General features: G+C 34.9%; 1 protein-coding gene across 1 annotated transcript; it reads left to right on the top strand.

The window, feature by feature from the left end:
• The first annotated feature begins 3,913 nt into the window (after positions 1 to 3,913).
• LOC132547318 (solute carrier family 23 member 2-like) lies at positions 3,914 to 14,456 on the top strand. The gene is given in 12 exon segments (XM_060211084.1): positions 3,914 to 3,932; positions 4,554 to 4,732; positions 5,928 to 6,085; positions 7,162 to 7,318; positions 7,895 to 7,907; positions 8,376 to 8,580; positions 8,870 to 8,990; positions 9,818 to 9,974; positions 10,357 to 10,610; positions 11,662 to 11,939; positions 13,551 to 13,642; positions 14,168 to 14,456. Coding segments are annotated over 12 exon segments (1,827 nt in total). The 3' UTR covers positions 14,362 to 14,456.
• The last annotated feature ends 212 nt before the right edge of the window (positions 14,457 to 14,668 follow it).

The following is a 14,668-nucleotide window of genomic DNA, read 5'->3' on the forward strand; positions in this document are numbered from 1 at the left end:
TGTCCGGCTTATACTTGCTAAAGCCTGTTGCCAAGTACCAGTTGAGTTTTTCAATATATTCTTTGTAAAATTTACATCAGAAAATTCCATTCTCCTAAATAAACTTTGCTTAATAAAAAATTCGATCTCAAAAGGTTGTATACTTTGTCTTCAACTTCGAGTAGCAGTGGGTGGAACGGGTGGCGCAGTGGTAACGCACTCGCCTTTCAACTGGCCGTCCGGGGTTTAATTCCAGGAACAGACGTGAAAAGGTATGGGGTCACCTGCCCGACCACGTGGGTTCTCCCCGGGTACTCCTGTTTCCTCCCACAATAAGACCCCTCGCGCGCTTACATCTGGGCCAGAAAGAATTATTAGTATAAGTTGAAATAACTTGTTTCACAATAGATAAAGTTTATATTATGTAAATGTAACAACCTCGCCCCTATTTTTAGCTCACCTGGTCCGAAGGTCCAAGTGAACTTATGCCGTTAATTTTTCAAAACATTTGGACTTTTTCTCATGAACTGAAAGACCAAGAGGCAACACATTTGGCTGGTATGTTCATAGGATGGAGTCCGACAACGTTTGCGAAAAAATCATCTCGACTTATATTCTAGGTCAAAAGGATCGAATTTGCTGGTATATATATAAGGTCAGTAGAAAATATTAAACATCTCATATTTCTAGTAGTATACCATTGGCTTTATCACCTAATCTGATTCGTAGACGACATCCATTCTACAGAGAGGAATGTTTATCTGTACCTTGATTTGATATCGGATGGCATGTGGCTATGTACAACAGCGTGATGATCGAAAAGCACTTCATCTTTGTTGCACTTCCACCATAGGAGCACACGTATGTAATATTGTGTGAAATGGATGCTAATGAAGACTATACAAAAGACACTATTTTCAATGCAAATTAGAATAAGATACAATAAAGCTAAGCGATGAAATGAAGCCCATCAAAGAGCAGGTTTCTCTTTTTAAGTCCTAACATACGAATTTTACACTTAGAGTAGACTGCTTAGTTTGTTTCCATGTATGCCAAATGACATCACCGCCAACCTCGACGAAGATAATTTCAACCAGAAATTCGATCATTTTTATGATTCTGTTCTCCATATATTTCTTCTTTCATTTGGACGTACAATGTATTTTTATAAATATTTGTCAGTAGTTTGCAACCATATACTTCACGGTACTTTTAACAAGTTAACGGAGGCTTTCCTTCAGTAAACAATGAAGTATAACTACGATATACTGAGAAAATACCAACATGTCAACATAGTTATAATCCGAACTCAAATTCACTTAAACTAAATCGAACCAAGTAAGTAATTCACGTTCTCAAATGAGAACTAACGAGCATCAAACACATCCAGCACAAACAAATAAATTATTTCTCAATGAGATCACTATGACAACCGCAAAATCCCCAAAATGTTCACCAGCCTGCATCCTTTGAAACCTTGTGTTATGATGTTGTCCGTCTCTTCACGACGAAAACCGTGTTAATCAATTACGATATATAAACACCATCCATTTGAGGGCAGGCAGGTTATCCAGAAATGGAAAATTCACAATTAGAAATCGAAATCATCGCGATTATCATACAGCTTGGTGGAAACTGTCCATGTTGATGTCGTGGCAGGAAAAGATCCAGATAAACGGCTGATGTAGAAGATTATGTCGTACCCTTGATTTCCAGTTCTAGTGTGTTTATCCGATGAATGTGTTCAACAAATTTCCTGTTGTTTAGGAGACAAAAACATTATCGATATATCTGAAACTGGAATTAAGAAGCTAATCATAAGATAGGTGAAGTAATATCAGCATGTCTGGTAACTACTCTCTAGGGCTTAAGTGTTATACTAGGTTGAGAAATTACGGTATGTTTTGTAGTTTAGCTAGATAGTGTAGCTACAAAAGAGAAAAAAATATCCTGAATTTAGTACGTCAGCGAAAGGGCAGGTCAAAAGTTTAAAAACGTTTGTGCGACGAACGACATCCACCAGCGTCGGCAAAAAAGTCTACATGCGTTCTATTAGGAGAAAATGTAAAACAAACGGGTGTGATGTTTACAAGAAAATATTTCTATAGATTGTGTATCAGTGCTGATTATGAATACATTTAGACATCGTTAAAAGGTGATATCGCCATAAGACGTGACTGCTCATAATATCAAAATGCTTTGTTAACGCAGCTGTCATTGTTCATGGTGCTATGTGAGTGTATATGAATGAAATCTAAACCAGTAAGGTGATGTGAGGAAGGTCAGTCAATCGAGGTAAGTCAACTTTGTCTTGTAAGATAAAAATATGATATAAGATTTTGCCATAAGTTTGGTAAACATATTTCTTATCTTTAGTGTAAAGTACTTTTATACGACTTTTGATGTCATATTGTTTACCAGATTTGGTACAAGAAACACAGAACATCATATCACAGTGACAGTGCTGGCAACGTCTTCAAACAGTATTACACGATAGTTGTTGGGAAATCAGACACGTTGCATTAAAACGTAATTTTATTGCTTTCCTTTTGGCTAATATTTAATGAAAATGATAGTCAGCATATATATTTCTATAACTCTCTGGTGGACCTTTTTATCAATTGAATCTATTTATACGTTTTTGAGCATCCCACAAACAAACAGTAGTTTGTATTTATTGAGGTATAAAGATTTGGCATCAGTTTAATTATCAAGTCCCTGGAAACCAAGTGAAGGATTTATTATTTTTAGTCCATTTATTTTATTATGTCATTGCAGCCTTACCGCGAATAGGTATTTAAAAGAAGTATTTAAAATCAAGATTTGTCTAAGGATTTATAAGATTTTTTTTCTAATTTCCTAATATTGGGGCCTGTAACCAAACAAAACTGATTCACTAGTTTCATAGAAACATAATTAGGATAAGGGAAAATAAGTTAATAAAAAAAAATAGAAAAAGAATAAAAATAGTATGATTATACAAATACTTATTCAATTATAACAAGTTAACTGGTTTATATTCTACTTTATGTTAAATACCGCCGTATTTACACATATGATATTTGGGTCCTATGACACGCAGGATACAGTTGTCGAAATGAAACATTTTACAAAATAGAAGGGATTTACCAGTTTCATACAAAACCACCAGAGCAAAAAAAAATAATAAAAGAAATTAACTAGTAATGTCCCAGCTGAGCCAAAAACACCTTTTTTGTTACCAGTAAAATGGTCAAGACTATTTACTTTTCACTTCTATCTCAAGTATGCCTTTGTTTAGACATGACCTAAACTTGTCATCCATGCACGTCCATGAACCAACTGAAAATACTTCAACAAATATCTGTGGCCCAGTCACTATTTCACATTGGCGCCATCTCAATGTAATAAATCCGTATGGACCTGATAGCGAGACAGGAAGCACGCGACGTTTTGACATGATTTCGGAACTAGAACGTTATTTTTGCAAATCTTTCTTTTCGTAAAAGAATGTTGGTATTTTATTGTTGTTTTTGAAGGTAATTCTTATGGATTAATTGATGTGATAGAAAAAGAACGATGAGTAGATATCGTATTTATGCTTTAAGAGTTGAGCAGGATGCTGTAGAAGTTTGTCAATACTGACACGTCTTAACGCGCAGTTAAAAGATATGACATTTTGCATTGGATTTCAACTCACGCATACATCATATTTCAAAAGTAATTCTTTTACACTGTCCCCTTGTTGTCAGAACATCTAACTTACATGAAATCAAGATGTCCTCAAAACAGTTATTGTTTAATCACTACGCCTATTGGCATAAACATTAGAATCAAAATGTCAATTCTTATTTAATAACAAAATTATGTTTATTGTTTCGCTTCCCTTTCTCTGATACTTTTCTCGGAATCCGAAGGATAGTTTCAAGCGAAACTTTGCAACTTGACATGTAATATGACTATCATAGCTTCTGGTAGGCAAATATATAATGGGCTACAGCGGACACCTGAAGTTGATATTGCTTACATGATTTGATAAGACTGAGAACACATCCGTTACCTGATTGAATACAATGACTACCCTAATGAGGCGACTAATGCGGTAGAACTTTGATATTATCCAGTTTCATTGAATCTCCCCCCACCCCAACTGCGTGGGTTATTGAATGACTTATGTAACGGCTCCCATCGATTTTAAAACTTGTTTTAATACTAGTTGAAAGTAAAAGAAAAGCACAAATAGATACATTTTTTCAATTACACATTAATTTGTAGTTAAAATAACGGAGTTGCATAGTTGTCTTTTCGTATATGTGTGGTATTTCAGAAAAGGCCAGCGCGGGATATCTAAATGGTTTCCTTAATCTGCCGCTTTATCAACCAGTTTGGAATTTTTAATGTCTATCATTAGGGAGCAGTGAAACCAATGAAAATGTTATTTTTTTATAAAACCAAATAATTTTTTCTCCGGAAAAGTGAAAACAGAAAGTTTGTACACTTTCATCTTTTGAAAATGAGAACTCTTTGCTTCAGTTTCCGACCTGCTCTTCATTCTAAATGAATAGGTATAATTTTCAACAAATTATTTTTTACAGTTAAACATCCAGGAAGCACAATGTTTGAAAATGACAGACTTTCATCGGACGAAACGGGAGAGAATGTGGGTCCGAATGGTCAAGACGAGGTGACGATTGAGTACGAAGAAGTTCCGAAGCTTTTGTACAACGTCTCGGATAGAGTTCCCATCCGCCTTGCTATTTTCTTTGCCTTTCAGGTAACTAAACGGTGTTAGTCCTACCTTTTACACACCACTTGTGGGGGACCTCTTTATTACACACAATGTTGAGTCATCATGATATAGCATAAAGCGTTGTTAATCAGCATATTGAGTTTTCTGAATAAACTACCTGATAAATACAAACTCCTCCCGTGGATTGGTCTTTACAATCAAGTCGAATATATTATATAAATAGAAAGGGAAGTTATTTTCCTGTGTCTATTCAGAGACCACTTTTAGCAAAAATGTTTCGTTCGGCATTTAAAACTTATCTTCTATATCATTGGTTATCCCGCTAGCCATATTAACATATTTAATTGTCATTGCGTCACTCTATTCAAAGTTTTAAACTGGTATATTGAGTTCATAAACTTGAAAGTGTTCAGCACCAACAAAATGAACCATTACATGGCAGTTGTCGTTGATGAAGAAGAAGACGCTGGCTTTACAGGGACAACTGATTTTCTTCTCCTTGTACGTTTTCAGAAGAAGTCTGCATTCAATTTTTTCTTGTTTGTGTTCACACTTTGACTTAATTTTATGAAGTTTGATTTTGGATTCTAATTTTTGACATGGATTTCGTTTTTTTCAAAATGCAACATCTCTAAAGGTCGCAAGTATTTATTACAATTAAAAAGATCCGAATGTAAAATTTTGAAAATCTATTAATTATAAATATGTTAATATTCCGATAGACAGTCGTTGATACCGATACACATTTTTTTCAAATAAATGAAACAAAAATGTTTTAGAGTCTGAACAGAATATGACAGTCTGATAAGATGTGGTAGTCCTTGTAATGGTCACTGGTAACCTTAACGATTTAAATGGGTCGGCAATACTTCAAATTTTCAGTGGCAAGTTATAGTTTAAGAGCATTTCAGAAAATAAAGAAAACTAAAGCCAAGATCGGTTATACTATGGACGAGTTTCTTCATTTTTATGAAGAAAAAGTTGTTTTCGTTTTGCGCTCAATCACAAGAATGTAAGATATATGATTTGAAAATTTGACCAGCCGTTGTCAATTATTTGTCGTCATGACGAATAGAGCTTTGCATTCTTTCCCTCTTTATGTAAAGTAGGTAAGTTTTCCCCATTTACGGTTTTATTTGGATGTTTTATCGTTAAAACTTTGCTTTCTTGGGAAAAACTGTAGTAGATCTCGAAGTGATATGTCCCATTCATTTTCCAGCAAGCTTTGATCTCCTTGTCGGGTTCCCTGGCTGTTTCATCCTTTGTATCAGACATCGCTTGTGCGAACGAATTCCCAGATATCAGGAGGGACCTTCTAAGCTCTACTTTACTGATGAATGGAGTCACCACTTTCTTAATGGTCACCATGGGGACAAGGTAAGATTAATTTATCAATAATGAGGGACGTCGGCATTATTTTGATACTAATTACTGTAACCACCATAATAATGTGATAAGCTAAAACCATGACAAAAAACGCAATTAACAATTTAGGATTTCAATAGTTCTGTCAATGAGAGCGTTTGACTACGTAATATCGGGTGAAGATCTGAGGTGCGTAATCTATTTTATTGCGACGGGCCTTCTGTATGTTGTTCACTGAGTTAACCACCAGTTGCTAGAAGTAATTGCTGGCCGCTGACGGGTCAATAAACTCAGCATCAGATACACACATGGACCTCTTTTTTAAAACAAATGTCCTCTATCAGGACAACATACAAGAATGCATCGGGAATAATAGGAAAAGTTTTTTTTTCCATTTGATTTCATGAGCTCAAAACTGTATTTAAAAATGGCTTAAATCAAATATTTTTTCAATGCCCTGACATTTGATTATTTTGAAGAAATACTTTTTGCTTTGATTTGGAAATTTTAATGTACTTTATTTTTTTCAAATATTTTACCCAAAACATAATCTAATAGTTATTGTCTGATTCTACAAAACCGTCTAGTCAGCTTCACATATTTGTGATTTGTGATAACAACACACTATAAAATGTTATTGAAATATACCCCCAAATTGGCGTCAAGGTCTCCAAACTGTGCACAAACAACAAACATTCTAGGAAACAGGATATTAAGTGTTTACCGCCAAATACAGTAACAGAAGATAAGTCAAACAATAAAATCAAACTTACTGAATTATGTCATACTTAAGGTCAAACCCGAGTGCCACAGATTCCTGAGATATAATATATTCTATTACCACTTTATCATTTGTGGACTAAATGATGTGCATTAAAAAAATAATGATAAAATGAGACTGTTGATCACCTAGTTCGACAACATGGAATTTACACCCAGTTTATTTTTTTTTTTCATTTCTCATCGTTCATATTAATTCATTACAATTTGATAATGTCACCATATCACTCACAACCAGTACACATATGAATTGTATTGCACAGAATCTTTATCAAACACATAAGTGTAAATTGTTTCATCTTCATCAGGCTTCCACTGTTCCAAGGTCCTGCATCCGAGTACGTCGTGCCCTTGGTGGCTATGCATATGATAAATCCGGATGCTTGTAATGTACCAGACGGTAAGAACCAAATTTGCATGTGAAACACCTGTTAACATCACGTCAATAATAATTTAGTACAGTATGTTAACACTCCATACCTTTTCAGAACTGCTCAGGAACCCAATTCTCAATGTCAGTATGACTATGGACGACATGGATCCCAGTTTCCGAAGCAATACAACAAGCATGCACCTAATGGGGCTAAAAAGAGAAATTGCCGTTGCCAAACTAAGCAAGGTAGGAAAGGAATACATCTTTTAAGTTTTACAACTTAACTTCGGTAACTGTATTCGATATAGTAACCATGTAAATTGCAACCTAATAATCGCTATTCGAGGTTATTTGCAATTAGCTAGGTTATAAGATCGATGGTAAAAGAAAGAAAGAAAATACCAACATGTCAAAAATCTTAATCATATAAACTCACACCTAATCATTGGCAAAAATATGAGCAACAAGAATATTAACCTGAAGGCTTGTTAAAAACGTTTAAGGAGAATGACACTACGTGTTCCGGAAGATTAAGTATCTTCTGCTTCATGGACGACGCCAGTCATGTATATCCTGTTCAATCAGAGTAAGCAATATCACGTCCTTTACTGCAACGAGCAACAAACGAACACCAAACACGTCAAACTTCATGTCGCACAAAGGAACAGAATATTTCTCAACGTGATCTTAATGACGACCGTAAAACTTTAATATTTTTCATCAACCTGCATCTACTGAAACTCTGTTTTACGAGTAAGTTGATGACTTGGACGAAAATCATGATAATGGCAACATGCCCTTGAATATCGATTCACTGCAACATGTAAACTTCATAGGTTGGGGAAACAAGTGGCAGCTATCAAGAAATAGAAAATTTACAATAGGTAAAATGAAATTATCGTATATCTAGTGAAACACTTGCAACGTTGGTCTTGTTGTAGGAAAAGATCGAGATAAGCGACTGATGTAGAAGAATCATGTCCTTGATTTTCAATTCTGGTAGATATATACCATGAACTTGGTCAATAAATCTCTTGTTATTTAAAGACAAGACGTAATTGATATATCTGAAAGTGAAATTAAACGACTATACAAGGTCTTTGTAACGTAGTTTTGTTCTGTTTGATTCTATAAACGTATTTGTTTAAGAATTTGCATTTTCCCTGAGACAGTTTCAAGGTTGTTTGATCCTGGTTGGAGTTATCCACTCTCTGGTCGGACTTACCGGTGCGGCAGGTATTCTTCTGAAGTTCGTGGGGCCTATCACTGTTGTCCCGTCTATCTTACTGGCTGGTATTTTCATGTCGAAGGCCAATGCAAAGTTCGCCAGAACTCATTGGGGCCTGTCCTCTGTGTAAGTAAGGAAAAGGATATGAAGAATTCTAAATAAAAGTAAACACGATATTATTTTAAAAAAACAGCGGCCTGTAACCTACATGGAGGCACATGGGAATATCTTTCCTTTTAAATAATTTCAAAGATTTATCTAGCATATTATTCTTTCATGTATAAAACTGGTAGGAAATCTTTATATTTGACTCATCGTTTCATAACATCACTAAATATCATGTAGCATAGGTATATACCTCATCACTACGTGTTTACAATATCATACTCTTCCTTCGACTTCTCTTGTTATACAGCACAGCTGCCACCGCTCTCGTTTTGTCTCTGTATCTCAGCAACAGGAAGATGCCCTGTCCTGCCTGGTCGAAGAAAAAAGGATTTCATCTCATCTGGTATCCCTTTCACCAAGTGTTTTCGGTAACTGCAGTGTAAACTATCTTCGTCAATGAAATGACCGCACACTGTGTTTATTTTGCTCAGATTATTTTTCCTCTGACACATCAGTCAATTTTTTGTCTTTGTTCTGATTGAACAAGAGATCATGTGCAGTTCGTCCTCGGTCAATATGTCATTGTCAGGTTTGTGCATATATAACAAAACTATGACCTCATAAAATGTCCATAATTGCATAATATACATGTAGCTTGTTTCAGTACTTTTTCTAATATGAAAAGTGTAGTACTGATATGAGAAAAGAGGCAGTTTATCTAACTAACAACACGAAAGATATTTATTTAACGACCAATAGAAAACTGGAACGAGGGGTCGGAAGGTGGAGTTAAGAGAAAGGGGCTCGGGATAAAGGAAAGATTTAAAGTAAAAATTAATCACGTGGGTCCATAGGTCATACAGATAGAGAAAGGTTTTTTTTGCGCAGTTAATTTTGAAGTTAACGAAAAAGAGACAATTAGACCAAAAATGAAATGACGTTAATTATTCTGATAAATTAGGTAGCCTTCAGAAGATATGTTTTCGGTTGTAACTTATATTTGTATTGAAATTTTGTCAGTTACTGCTGATGTTGAAGAAGAATAAGAATACATGCTTTTAAGATATAAACTATTTATCTTAATTGGCCATGCTAATGAGAGAACTTGACAATATCAACAAAATGGGGTATCTGCATAACAGATATTACTCATTCATAATCATATTGGAGATGATTTCAGATCAAACATATTTTCTGCTTTCTGCTTTCTTTTAGACGTACGTGTACTTTACTTGTCCGTTTTGTTGTGTTTCAGATTCTGATTGGTATACTAGTCGGCTGGGGTTTGTCGGCTGTGTTGACGTTGACAGGGGTACTTACAGATGATCCGTCCAAGGCAGAGTACATGGCCAGGACGGACGCACAAGCTGACATTATCACAAAGGCCAACTGGTTCAAATTTCCCAACCCAAGTTTGTTTTTCTAATTTACAAACTCATGATGTAATCATGAATTAGGATCTTGCTGCTTTCATTGTTGGATGTTAATTACAATATTAACAATAATATCTACGAAAACAGATAGGTATAGAGACGCAAATACGAAAGAATGTCTGTTATTCATGACAAAAAAATAAGAGGAAATGAATATTTCCTGTTGCACATATTCTGACGACTATTTGTTTTTAATAATTTTCTGTCATGTCATCTGACCTTTCAAAAATCCTAACTAGAACAAAAGTTATAGTGTAGACGCTGTTGTCGTCTCACCTTCAAAAATCCTTGAAAAAAAAAACATATCACATAGTTTATTAAATAATCACACTGATGTTAATGTTAAATTCTTCTGATCCAGGTCGGTTTGGAACGCCGTCTTTCGACACCGGGGTATTTATTGCTTTCTTCATTGGAACGTTTACCTCAATTCTTGATTCAATCGGGGATTACTACGCATGTGCAAGGACGTGTAACGTGCCTCCACTGCCCCGCTATGCAGTTAACAGAGGCATTGCTGTTGAAGGCTTTGGTAGCATTTTGTCAGGAATCATGGGATGTGGTCATGCTACCACTACGTACGGCGGCAACATCGGAGCCTTGGGACTTACAAAGGTAAGAATTTAACAAGGAACAGGAAAGGCAATTAATATAACGAGGAAAGGATAAAGTAAATACTATATGAAAAGTTAATATTGTTGTTAATATTTATGTTTGTATGAAACTCGTCATATGTAATGTTATTTTTAAAACGTTTCAATTTGTCAGTATTTAGTAACCGAAACATGTCCTGACGCAAAAGTCATACAAATTACATAGTTGTGTAATTTCCTCTCCCTGAGGAAATAATTTGATTTCGGAAATGTGTAGTAGTATGTAATAGTTTTTAAAAGGAAACCATCATCACACAACTTCCTGAATGTTTATACCAAATGAGAGACCCAATTGCTAACGCTATACGCTCATTTAGACTACACATGTTAAAATCAAGATGCATAACTCTAACACTTTAACACTATCTCTATCAATCATTTTATACTTTGTCTAAAATATATCACCTCCTTCCATAACCCTGATGCTTCCCCTCCGTAATCTACCTCTACTCTGTTGATAAAGATCCTAGCCCTACACCAAAACAAGCTTACTTTCCCTCCAGATGGAGGTCATGTCAGGTCTACTGGGCATGTCTCATGTCCAAGTACTAGAACAAGTCTATGGACACAGTTCACTTATACAAAATGTATAATAAAAATACAATACTATTACCTATATTTCTGCCTAACCTGAACATGATTTTATTTAACTGACATATACATATTCCTAATTAGAAAAAAAACGTAAATAAATAATTAGATATTAAACACATTACAGTACATTATTAGATAAATTACATTAATTGACCCATGTCAGTAATATCAAATGTTTGTATCTGATATAGTCAGGACGTGCACTAAGACACATGACTTACTGTCACAAGTGAAGCGTAATAATGAAGTAAAAAGATATTTCATAGACTTGATTGTCTTAGATTTTTAAATGCTGACCCTATATCATTTCAAAATAAATACCAATAGAGATGAAATATAAGAGATCTTTTCGCTCTGATTTCTTCCCAAACTATATCTTTGTTAGTGTTTTTCAAATTACGTTTGTTCTCTCTTCTTAGGTGGCAAGTCGTGACGTTTTATTGTGGACATCGCTCATATATGTAGTGTTTGGCCTTGTTGGTAAAGTTTCCGCTGTCTTCATAACCTTACCAGTGCCAGTTCTCGGTGGCGCCATGATCGTCATGTATGGAATGTTCAATGGTATTGCCCTTTCCAACCTCCAGGTGATATCACTTTCGTCTACGCGGAATCTAGCTATTATAGGGACCTCTTTACTTGTGGGTCTCATGGTCCCCTACTGGTTAGAGACTTACCCGGAAGATCTCCAAACAGGCGAGTGACGTAGCCAATATGTTAACAGTACATTGATTGATAGGTTAAAGGGATTACTCTCAAAAACCCAAGCTGTATGATAAGCGTGATTAGTTCAATATGATTTCAATCTCTGAATAACATACCCTTGCATCGACATCATGTGTATTTATATGACAGTTGATTCGATATCCAAGGACTTGATTCCACTTTCACGATTTTCTTAAAAAAAATCATATAAAAACAATAAATTGCGAAAAAATAAATTGATATCGACTTAACAAATATTTTATTAATGAAAACAATATAAACAATAATTGCAAAGAGGGTTAACTTCATATTTAACGTATAGATTTCAATTATTTGCACTTGAAATACTCAAATAACACAAATAAAAACGTTTTTTATCATAAATTTGATGAAAATTTTAGGTTGTCTCCCTTGCAATTACCAGGAACTTTTACACGTGCATATATACAAGCCTAATAAATACACATTATTGACACCTATATAATATATGATGAAAAATGATATATGTACATTTGTATTTATTAGGCTTTTATAAATTCATTGTATTAAACAGCGGCCTAGTGTGTTTGTACCAACCACCTGATTTCAATTATACAACCAAGGAATAGCTTGTGTTCAGGTGGTATCCTGTCAGATAATATGATTAGTTAAAACTCATTTACATTGTTTTTTCAATCCATATCTTAAAGTACCTGTTGCCTCCGTCAACACAGATCATTTCACAACTCGATGTTTCTCTTTCCAGTCTGAGAATCAAAAGGGATAAACCGTTCACTCTCCTCTAATCCTGCTATTGTTGATATCGCGACGTACTTTTCAAACTCTATATACAGAAAGGGTCTCTTTCGCGCAACATAAAATTTACACCCGATTGCAAAATACTCGTTACATTGGTAGGAAGTAACACCACATGTGTGGAAACATTATTTGTATTACGTTGGGTCGAACATTCCTGGATTAATCAAGATTAACGTTGTGGGTGATCAAAGAGAAGACGCTTACCCTCCTTGAACACCTGTTTTTTTATTTGTACTTTTTCAGGTGTATCCGTGTTAATCTTTCTTTTCTCCATATTATGCCCTAACACGAATTTGAATTTGAATCAAGATTTCGTTGACATCTCGGTAATCTCTGTACTTATTTAAATGTTTTAGCAGACAACTGCTTTTCAAGCTCAGTATTAACATAACAGAAACACATCTCAGCCACCAGAAAACAGTTTGGTGCTACGTGGCATTATCTCATACGTTAGCAATGAAATAAGACATACGTGGCTGACATTATCATTATTCGCATCAACGTAAGTAACTTACATCCGACTTTGATATGTAATGCTGTGTATTCCTGGTGATGCTAGCCGATGTCTCGTTTGAAACTCCCATTACGAAGCAATGAGCGAGAATAGTGTTTTATTTTTTTTCTTATATGGTAATTTAATATCTGACATGGCGATATTCACTATTGTATTGATATCCTATAATTAATTAAAACGCTTTGCACCTTACTATATGATTGAATTCATCAATTCGATAAAACATTCGTCTTACTATGATATCCATTGTAGTTTTTAATTGTCATTTAATCAATAGGTTCTGTTTTTAGGCAGCGCCTACGGCAACAATATTGCAAAGACATTGCTGTCAAACCCTATCTTGTGTGGTGGAGTCTTAGCGGCCTTTCTTGATAACACCGTACCTGGTAAGTCATCTGATCATCGTTATACATGTAAACTAAATTTCTTTTCTGTACGATATATTTTCGTAAAATTCACGATTAAAGCAATTTTGCAAAAAACGTGAGCTCCAAACCTACTGTGATACGGAAATCGCTCAAATTTCTAACGGAATGATATTGTTTGAACCAAATTCACACGGAAGATAAAGCCATACTCAAAGCTTTAGCCGAAATTATACAGCTGTGTCGTCAGTTAAAATATACTGTTACCTATTACACAAAGCAAATCTATTAAGCCTGTCTCTTTTATTCATTTCACAATTTTTAACATTGCAAATCATTTGTATAAATTAAACTGCGCATAAAAATATATTTGTTAAGAGTACGTTATAAAATGATAACTGTAGATATAGCGGTTTTGTGCCAAAAGGTAAAATATATAGCAATGCATTACAACTACATATCAATCTAAATCGAGGTATGGAACAACAATTACTTTTGATTCCAACCAACGATAAAACAAGAAGACACTTTAATGTATGTTGACAGGTACAGCAAATGAAAGAGGTATAACAGCATGGCAGGAGCCGGAGAAAACTGGACAATCCCAGACATACAGTGAGGGATTGGAAGTGTACCTTCCTCTTATACCCGCGCGCTGGCTGTCGTGGAGAGGGATGAGGTACTTACCCTTCTGTCAGTATAAAGCTTCGGAGGATATAAAAAGTACCTCACCTATATGAACTAGCTTCTTGTGCTAGAATTGATGGAGAGACTTTGGTAACGTTACCAACAGGAAGCAGTATCTTCTTCAAAGGGATGCGGTAGATAAAATATATGTACAACACAATCTGACATATTTCTATATTTCATGTTTTTTAAAGAATAAATTATTTCAAGGCAATATTTGAAATTCGCCGAAATGAGATTTTATGGTAGTTTTACGATAAATCTTCTTATAAAAGAAACAATACAGGATTTTCCTTCTGGTTTTTTTCCATTTCAATCAAATGACAACTGTATTTGAATAATATATATGAATAAACGGTA

This window comes from Ylistrum balloti, unplaced genomic scaffold (genome assembly GCF_031769215.1).
Source record: "Ylistrum balloti isolate Yb309-2 unplaced genomic scaffold, AGI_CSIRO_Ybal_v1 Utg369946, whole genome shotgun sequence".
In the NCBI taxonomy this organism is placed as follows: Eukaryota; Metazoa; Mollusca; class Bivalvia; order Pectinida; family Pectinidae; genus Ylistrum; species Ylistrum balloti.